General features: G+C 38.8%; 1 protein-coding gene across 1 annotated transcript in view; it reads right to left on the reverse strand.

Annotated features, from left to right (window-relative positions):
- Positions 1–10,403, reverse strand: part of UBR3 (ubiquitin protein ligase E3 component n-recognin 3) — a 185,166-nt gene that overhangs the window by 133,410 nt on the left and 41,353 nt on the right. The window contains 2 exon segments of the mRNA XM_079782590.1: positions 3,300–3,458; positions 6,859–6,998. Of these exon segments, the coding sequence (XP_079638716.1) occupies positions 3,300–3,458; positions 6,859–6,998 (299 nt within the window).

Here is a 10,403-nt window from a genome sequence, read left to right on the forward strand (position 1 = left end):
ATTCTCACTCACCTGTCGTGATATTTGGTCATCTGATTTTAATAGGTCCTTGAGGCTCTGTTGTGTTTTCGGTTTTCTAGGTTAAATAATCTATTGATGTGTCTTCAAATTCACTAAGTCTTTCTACCTTGTCTAATCTACTGCTAAGCCCATCCAGTAAATTTGTCAATTAAGTTCTTGCACTCTACAGTAATTTTCAGTTCTAGAATTTTATTATTTATAGTTCTTTGCTAAGATTCCTTATCTCTTCGATCATAATTATTTGAACAGGTTTTTCTTTAATTTCTTAAACATCCTATCTAATAAAAGAGTAATATGCAAATTGACTGTCACTCCAACACACAAGATGCCCTACCCCATGTTGTCAAAGATGGCTGCCCCCATGTGGACACAAGATGGCCACCACAAGATAGCCAGCAGGGGAGGGCAGTTGGGAGGGACCAGGCCTGCAAGGGAGGGAAGTTGTGGGCGATCAGGCCAGCAGGAGAGGGTAGTTGGGGGTGACCAGGCCTGCAAGAGAGGGCAGTTGGGAGCGATCAGGCCAGCAGGGGAGGGCAGTTGGGAAGGACCAGGCCTGCAAGGGAGGGCAGTTGGGGGCGACCAAGCCTGCAGGGGAGGGCAGTTAGGGATGACCAGGCCAGCAGAGGAGGGAAGTTGGGGGTGACCAGGCCTGCAGGGAAGGGCAGTTGGGGGGGACCCAGACCTGCAGGGGAGGGAAGTTGGGGGTGACCAGGCCTGCAGGGAAGGGCAGTTGGGGGGACTAGGCCTGCAGGGAAGGGCAGTTGGGGGTGACCAGGCCAGCAGGGGAGGGCAGTTAGGGGCAATCAGGCTGGCAGGGGAGCAGTTAGACATCAATCAGGCTGGCAGGGGAGTGGTTAGGGGGTGATCAGGCTGGCAGGCAGAAGTGGTTAGGGGCAATCAGGAAGGCAGGCAGGTGAGCGTTTGGGAGCCAGCAGTCCTGGATTGTGAGAGGAATGTCCGACTGCCCGTTTAGGCCCGATCCTGCCTAAACGGGCAGTCGGACATCCCTCGAGGGGTCCCAGATTGAAGAGGGTGCAGGCTGGGCTGAGGGACACACACACACACCATGCACGAATTTTGTATTTATAATAACTTCTTTAATGTCTACCTGCTAAATCCAATAACTGGGCTATTTCAAGTTAGTTTCTACTGACTGTTTTGATAACATATTGAACATTGTTTAAAAAAAAAAGAATAGTTTATTGATTTTTTTTTTTTAGAGAGCGAGAGAGAAACATGATGTAAGAGTGCAACAGCGATGGGCTGCTACCTCCTGCACACCCTTTATTGGGGATGGAGCCTCAACCCGAGCCTGTGATCTTGACTGGAAATCGAACTGGCAACTTCCTCATACATAGAATGATGCCCAACCAACTGAGCCACACCGGTCAGGGTGATTTTGGACATTCTAATGACACATTATACAAGATTCTGGATTCTGTTATCTTCCTATGAAGAGTATTCATTTTATTTTAGAAGACAGTTCAATTAATAGCCTGATCATGGATGTGAGGGCGATCTGGCTGCGATATCTGTCACCCCATTGATCGCCAGGATTGATCCGGCTGATCTGGCTGGCTAGGCGGGTGTCCCCCTCCTCCCTCACCATCCATGTGCGTCCCTCCCAAAGCTGCACACTTGAAGAGGACGACCTTCCCCCCAGAGAGAGGACCCGTCCTCAGTCAAGGGTATAGGAGTAGCTGCGCTCCCCTGCTAGAACCTCCAGACAAGCTCTCAATTAATAGCCTGATCACCTAGAACTCATGAAGGTTTGGTTTAACACTTTTGTAAAGAACAGATCTGTGGAAAGCCTAAGTTTCTCTATATGTCCTCTGAGCTGACAGAATAATCTCCATATTCTATCTTCCTTGCAGATACTGTTCAGGGTTTTAGGCTTCATTAAGGCTGACCTAGACCAGCCCTTACTCTAAGGTTTGGCCTTCTGTCTCAGCTAGATGTCTGAGGTATTAACAAACTCCAATGTCTCCCAATACTACTTAACCAGTTTTATGCTGTTTATAGCATAAGGGATGGACCAATAGTCAGAGAGGAAAATGTCCTCTACCTGAAATCTAATCCTATCCATTACCACCCAACTCCTCTCACCCTTTGTGAAGCTTCCTCACCTTCCCCATCAGTGAAATCGCTCTCTCTTTAGTATACACTTGTCCTACCCTTTCATAGCATTTACTACAATTTATCATTAGTCTGAGGGTTTTATTAATGTCATCTCACTCACTATACTATAAGCTTTATAAGGGTACAAACAGGATTATCAGGTTTATTAATTACCTTCTCTACCCAAGCTCTAATACCTAGCCCAAAGCCAAACCACACGGTGAGTACTTAAGTATTTGTTGAAGAAATAAATATATCCGACTATCTCTAAATAACACATGATTAACAATAAACATGGAAATTATACCAAGAAACAAGACAAACTTCAATTTTCAAAACATGCTATTTATGAACCAGCATAAAGAATGCCATTTAAAATATTTATAACAAGATTTTTAAAGAATTGATATATTTATTGTACTATAAATTTGAACTAAACGAAAGGTATAGAAACTAAAATATTTTATATAACAGTATAGTATACTATGTAAAAAACATACTCAACAATTCCAAGTTTTAGAACTTAAACTCTACATTATTATAAAACCCTAAACAACCCAAAAGTTTAGAATACCAAAGATGAAAACATAAAATGGTGATTGTTATCGTTGGAAGAAAGGAAGAAAGAATATAGTTATGATTATGTCACATCAAAAATTAACACCCTAGCCAGTTTTGCTCAGTGGATACAGCGTCGGCCTGCAGACCAAAGGGTCCCAGGTTCGATGCCAGTCAAGGGCATGTACTTGGTTGCAGGCTCCTCCCTAGACTGGGCCCTGGTCAGGGATCCTGCAGGAGGCAACCAATCGATGTGTTTCTCTCACATCGATGTTTCTCTCGGTCTTTCCCTCTCTCTTCCACTCTTCCTAAAAATCAATGGAAAAATATCCTGAGGTGAGGATTAACAAAAACAAACAAAAATGTTAAGAGACCTGGGTTCTAGTCCCAACTTCAAAATAAATTAGTTGTAAGGTCTTAAACTAGTCATTTAATTTTTAGGGGGCTTCATTTCTTCATCCATAAAATCAGATATTCTTAATAACATCCAGCTTTATGAAAAAAATCTACATTTTACTTTTAAGTTCTAAAATACACAATTTCTATTAATTATAGCAATATAAGCAAACGTTAATATTCTTCTACTCTAACACTTTACTCACCAGAAGTCAGATCTTTGTAGTTCTGTTGGTTTGTCAAAACCTGAGTAAGAACAGACCGCATTGCTCCTCCCATTTTAGTTAGATCTTCTAAAAAGGAAATCTGAGGTTCCAAAAGCTGAAGAACTTTGTTAAGGTCTTTTTCTGAAGGTACATCAGCTGCTAAAGAAAACAAATAAAACATTATAATTAACTTTCTTTAAAATAGATAAAAATAATATTTTATTCATTTAAAGTTATAGTGACTTAGATGACAGTATTTTATAATCAAAAAGGTTAATATAAAAACTGTGTGGAAATTAGGCATCCACTAAGCACTCAGCCTAGGGTAGACTTGGTCGGGTATTTGGTCCTATAAGAAAAGGTTAACGAGGAAAAAGACACCATAGGTATTATTTAATTTGTGTAAGAAGCATTCAATTTGAGGGCTCTATACTTCCAGATACATAAATGTAATCATAAGATCATTTCAAAATTACATAGTATTTAAGAAAAAAATAAAACAAGACCAAAATCAAATACATTGTACAAAATTATGTCAGTTCTAAATTTAAACCTGTGTAGCTAATAACACATCCTCTATCATATTCCGAAAATACAGACCTGTGTTAGCTGGAGGTCAAAGCAACTAACATGAAAAATAACTGTTTTCAGAAACATGAATGTTTTTACTAAAACAATTTAAAAATACCAGGCAATATATGCCTAGTAGAGATAGAGGAAGAAAAGGAAAACTTGCATAGTAACTGAAAAAGAATATTTACGAGGAAAAGAAAACAAATGCTTTAGAGAAACTGAGGTCTAAAAGAAAGAAGTGAATAGAGAGATTTAGAGCTTAGCTATCTACACTAATAAAAGAAATATGCAAATTGACTATCACTTCACGACGCCCACCAGCCAATCAGGAGTGAATACGCAAATTAACCCGACAAAGATGGTGGGTTAATTTGCATACACAGGCGCCGAGCGGCCAGGGGCAGGGCAGCTGCTTGCGCGCTCAGGGTCCCGGAACGACTCCCGGCCACTCTGGGCCTACACACGCAGGCACCGAGCAGCCAGGGGCAGAGCAGGAATGCAGCAGATGTTCCCACCCTGCGGCCACTGCGCAGGCGCCAGCACCAAGCGGCCTGGGTCCCGGGGACAGGCGTCCTTGGGAGCCAGACCGCTCTGAGCCTGTAGGTCCGCACATAGGCCCGGAGTGGCCGGGGGCGGGGTGGGAACATCCCCGGGACCCAGGCGCTCCAAGCCGGCGCATGCGCAAGCGGCCAGGGGTGGGGCGGAAACGTCCCCCGCAGCAAGCAAGCAGACAGCAGACTGCGGGGCCCTGCTTGGCCCTGGCCGTGGCAGCAAGGGGCAAGCAGTCCCCCGCAGTGAGTGAGCAGACAACAGGGCCCTGCTTGCCCCTGGCCATGGCAGCGAGGGGCAAGCAGTCCCCCGCAGGGCCCCCATAGAGAGCAGACAGCAGGGCCCTGCTTGCTCCTGGCCCTGGCGGCAAAGGACAAACAGGCCCCCACAGAGAGCAGACACCAGGGCCTGCGGTGGCGTCAAGCAGGCAGGTCCGCAGAGAGCAGAGAACCACAGGAGCAGGCCTAAGCCATCAGTAGGACATCCCCTGAGGGATCCCAGATTGGAGAGGGTGCAGGTCACTGAGGGACCCAGTCACCCCCCCCCCCGCCCCCGTACACGAATTTCGTGCACCGGGCCCCTAGTAATTGGTTAAAAGAAGAATGCATATAAGGGAGCTAACAGGGTCTGATGTGCCCAGAAAATGGGACATCAATTTCATTGATTAATTCAGCATCTACTCCATCATAGGCACTGAGAAGCAAAACTAAATTAAGACATAGTTACTAACCTCATGGAACTCACACCTAGTTCAAAGATAATCTGTGAATGAAATTCTAGACAATTATGAGTCCTGAGACCCAAACCAAAAGCCTTACATTCTCAATAGAAAATTAATAGTATATGTTATTCATCTTTATAATCTGCCCCAATGACTTATACAGTTAACATAGTAAATATTTAATTAACTTTGATTTTTGGTTCCTAAGAGCTCTAACACAAGTCTGACATTGGTCTGAGGATTGTAGGGTGAAATGAAAATGGAATTCAAAGCAACTGTAAAACCACAAGATCTCTGAACTTCCATTACCACAGATTAGATAATTTCAAGTCCTTTCTTTAATTGTAAAGTCTTTTTTTTTCACAGACACAAGAAATTTATGCTAAGCCTAATTAGTTATTTAGAGAGGAAAACATCATAAATCTAAGTTCATAAAGTTTATCTTAAGACAAAAAAGTGCTTCCATTCATTCCTTTATATTTTCAATAATGGTAACAGATAATTATCAAAGTTATGTATCTACGTTATCTACCTTTTATAACTGCTAAATGTCACCATAGGAAAAAATAAATATAATGTACTTGTTTGAAGTATTCTGTGATTGTGAGAAATCATACAGAAGGCAAGTTCAATAACCCAGATGGTCTCTGGTTCGTTCATTCCAAAGACAGAGTAGTTTGGAACTAAATCAAAATAATATTTCTTCCTGTATTTTACAACACATACACTGAGAAGAGTAGAAGTATTTAACAAAGGATTGTATAATTTGCTAAAAATGTAAACATAAGAAAGTGTTTGCTCACAATGAAGAAAACATGATAGCTTTAGGAATAATAAAGCTGCCATGTGATATTCACACTTTAAGGATGGGGGAGATACAGAAAATAAAAATGTGTGCCATAGTTTCAAATTAAATCTAAGATTATTTATAGCATTAAATAACTTAAAACCTCCACAAGTAATGCAAAATGCCATCCCTTATATAACAAAAATGCAATATCATTAGAAAAGTAAAAAGCAACAAAAAATTAATAAATTTGTTTTACATCACTAGTGAATATTTGTAATCCACAATGTCAGACTAACTTTAACAGATAATAGCTAAATCCAAATATTTAACTAAAGTATATTAAGAAAGACTATGAATAAATCTTAAAAGGTAAAAAGAATATCTATAATTTGCATGTTTCTTTTCTCTTTTTAACACTATCATGTTGCTTATACCCCATACATTCTTACCAGCCATTTGACTCTCATAATATATGGAGAGGAACAAAAATATATAGACCCCTACAAAAAAGGGGGGAGGAGGGCAAAGCTATAGACAGATAGCTATAGATATTGGTGAAAGAGTAGTTTAATCTTCTAAAAATCTAAGTTAAATTCAAACTTTTCTGGGACTTCTTAATTCTGCTCTATCACAATATAACTACAAATAAAGTCACTTTAACCCTATAAAATGATTATTTCCTCATATGCAAAAGGCCAATAAATTTTATCAAAAACATATTTGATCTCAGGAACACAGAGTGCCAAACTGTGCCAACTACAAGGTTATTGAATTAATATTTAGTGTGTTTTTACTTAATATTTCACAGTATCCTATAAAAAATATTGCAAAAATATGATATCCGAAAAAAACTCACCTGTTATTAATGCTAAACTTTGTTATCTGGAACTTAAAAAGAGTACTAACAAAGAAGAAATTAAACATACCTGGCTCATTATAGCCTTCTCTTAAGTACTGAATGAGACAAAAAATAAATCTTGGAAGCACAAATTCAGACATCATCAGTAAGTCTTTGGGGACACAAGGGATATTTGAACTTGATTTAATTTGATGTCTTCTGCAAAACCTGTAATATGAAAAAAAAAATTAATAGTGATGTCTTATCTGCCAAGAGTATAGTACTTCTATTTACAATATCCATAAATGGAAGGCAAGCCAATATCAAAGCCAATGTATTCTTCCTTTATAATTTGTAAGGCATGGAGTTAAAAGAATATATAGTTTTAATAAGTCTTTAAATTAAAAATGCCACTGAGGGATATTTCTTCCTAATTAAAGACCATACTAATTAAGTTCCCACTAGAATACAAAAAGAAAATCTCATTACAGGATTTATATTTTTAACTGCAATTTATTACTTCTATCCTTTATAAACCACTAAGTATAAATTAATCATTTCCCAAGAATTTGCATTCCTTAACTCAACTATTTCTAACTTTTTGCATTAACGAATAAGCGATACAAAATGTTGAAGTTTATTTTTAAAGTTTATACACTTGAGTATGTGCATTTCAATTTTTATTTATACTTATTTTAAAGCATGACTGGTATACTTGAGCAAAAATGAAGAAAACTTCATTCATAATCCAATAATCACAATTAAGGTATTTTGTGACTAAACACAAAATAACCACACTAAACATATTAAATGCCTAGAAATAATCTTAAGAAGGGTGTAGAAACTATTTTAGTTGAAAAATATAAAAGATCTGAATAGAGAAAACTACATAAACAAATGGGAAATCCAATTTTTTTAAAGTCTGTTCCACCAAACTTAATACCATTAGATTTAAATCCCAATGGGACTAATTACAAACTAATTGTAAAATTCAAATAGAAGAACATGTGTGAAAAAAAATCAGTACAAATGAAAAAAATATTGATAGTGAACTAGACCTTAAAAACACAGTACAAAGCTATTATAATTAAAAATCTGTGGTAATGTGATAACATCAATGGACCACAATGGAGTCTAGAATCATGCTATGTAAATTTGCAAATTTAACATAATAAATGTGGCATCTCAATTCAGTGGGGAGACAACAAATAAAGTGCTTTAGGACAACTAATTATTTAAATGCAGAATGTAAATTTGATTTTTCTTATACCATAAGCAAAATATATTCCATACAGATCAAAATCAAATGTGAAAAAAGTTACCAGGAAGAAAATAAACATATTCCCCTAAATAATCTCAATGTCTTGAAACAAAACCCATAAAATATAACAATTAACTACATAAATCAAAAGCTTCTATGCAGAAGACAATTACAAACTGGAAAAAATATTTACAACATGTAAAAAAGATTAATATATATGATCTATAACTCTCAAAAATAAATAAGAAAAAGAAAACAATTTGATAGAAAGGCCATGTATGATTCACAAAAGAAGTACTGAAGAGCCAACAAACATGTGAAAAGATGCTCAAGTTCCCTAATAATCAAAGCAATGACTCAATCAGCAAATAAAACAATGAATAGCCTCCCTTTTTGCATTCATGTGACTGAAAACAAAATTAGGGTAATTCTGTACATGTTGCTTCATAAAATGCTTTATGTAAATAAAACAAGTATACTATTTATTTTGTTTAAAAAAATAATCAAAGCAATGAATTTCATTAAAATAAAATATGAGTGCCCTAGCTGGTTTGGATCAGTGGATATAGTGTCCCCCTAGCCCACGAACTGAAGGGTCCAGGTTCGATTCTGTACCTAGGTTTTAGCTTACTGGAGGCAATCATCTCTCTCTGTCTCTCTCCCTTCCTTCCACTCTGTGTGTGTGTGTGTGTGTGTGTGTGTGTGTGTGTATGTATATATATATATATATATGTATATATATATATACCCTCGAATGAGGACTAACAAAAATTAAAAATAAATAAAAATGACCACAATAAATAAATAAATAAATAAATAAATAAATAAATAAATATGAGTAACTAGAAAATGACCATTTTGTGATACCTACTGAAATATTTGACCCATGCTATGAAGCCACTAGAGGAAGGCTTGAGGGGAAATTTTTCACTTAGAGATCAGACTGTTAAATCCTTACCAATCTGTATGATCAGAAGTGAAAAAAATTAGGCTCTGTGATGCTTGTAAAACACACAGCACTGATTTCAAGCACCATTTATGAAGTGTTCTTACCAAACAAGATGAATTTGAATGACATCACAACTCTAGAACTAACCTCCATTTATAAAGAAACAAAGAGATAAAGGAACAAGTTAAATGGCACCACAAAAGCAAACAGACAAATCATGAATGTAGAACATTATACAGGACTTCGCTAGGGGTTATGGGCCCACATTCAGTGTGCAAATGATGTTTTATTTAGTTGTACATTTGAAGCCTGTATGGTTTTATGAACCAATGTCACCCCAATAAATTCAATAATTAATAAATAAATCCTATATAATAAAAGCCTAATATGCTAAGTGTCCGGTCATCCGCTAATGATATAAGGTTGCTCAACCGCTCACTATGACATGCACTGACCACCAGGAGGCATATAGTCAACCGGTCAATCAGTCATTATGATGTGCACCAACCACAGGAGGCAGACGCTCCGACTGGTAGGTTATCTTGCTGCTGGGGTCCGGCCGATCAGGACTGAGCAGGACGAGCTGGACACGCCCTGGAGCCCTTCTGCAGTCCCTCCCCGGCTGGCCAACCTCCCACATCCCTCTGCAGCTCCGATCGTGCACCAGTGGGGTCCCTCGGCCTGGCCTGTGCCCTCTCACAATCTGGGACCCCTCAGGGGATGTCAGAGAGCCAGTTTCGGCCCAACGGTGGAACAACCAGTCGATATGATGCTCAATGCAGGAGCTGCCCCCTGGTGGTCAGTGTGCTCCCACAGGGGGAGTGCAGCTCAGCCAGAAGCCAGGCTCATGGCTGGCGAGCGCAGCGGCAGTGACAGGAGCCTCTCCCGCCCCCGCGGCAGAGCTAAGGATGTCCAACTAATGGCTTAGGCTCCCAGACTGCGAGAGGGCATGGGCTGGGCTGAGGGACACCCCCCACCCTCCCGAGTGCACAGATTTTGTGCACCGGGCCTCTAGTAAATAAATAAAAATACAAAAAAGGACATACAGGATAACTGACTCAGTTTCTGCAACCTGTCAAGGTCAGAAGTAAAAAGGAGGCAGAAGGACCACTGTAGGGTAATATAGAACTGAGAGACCCAATAGCCACATGTACTATGTAAACTGATTCTAAAAAAAAAACTTGAAAAGGCATTTTTCAGACAACTGGAAAGCCTGATTATGAACTGGGTACTAGTTCAACAGGTAATTTTATTAGATGTGATAATAACATTGTGTTTACATGTTAATGGATATTTGATAATATTAAGGAATTATTTTGTGTAGGTGTGATAATGGCAGCATTGTGGTTATCATTGAAAAGTTTTGTCTTTTAGATATATCTATATAAATATTTACATATGGAATGGTATAATGTATGGGATT

The sequence above is a fragment of the Cnephaeus nilssonii genome (assembly GCF_951640355.1).
Source record: "Cnephaeus nilssonii genome assembly, chromosome: 10".
Taxonomy (NCBI): Eukaryota; Metazoa; Chordata; class Mammalia; order Chiroptera; family Vespertilionidae; genus Cnephaeus; species Cnephaeus nilssonii.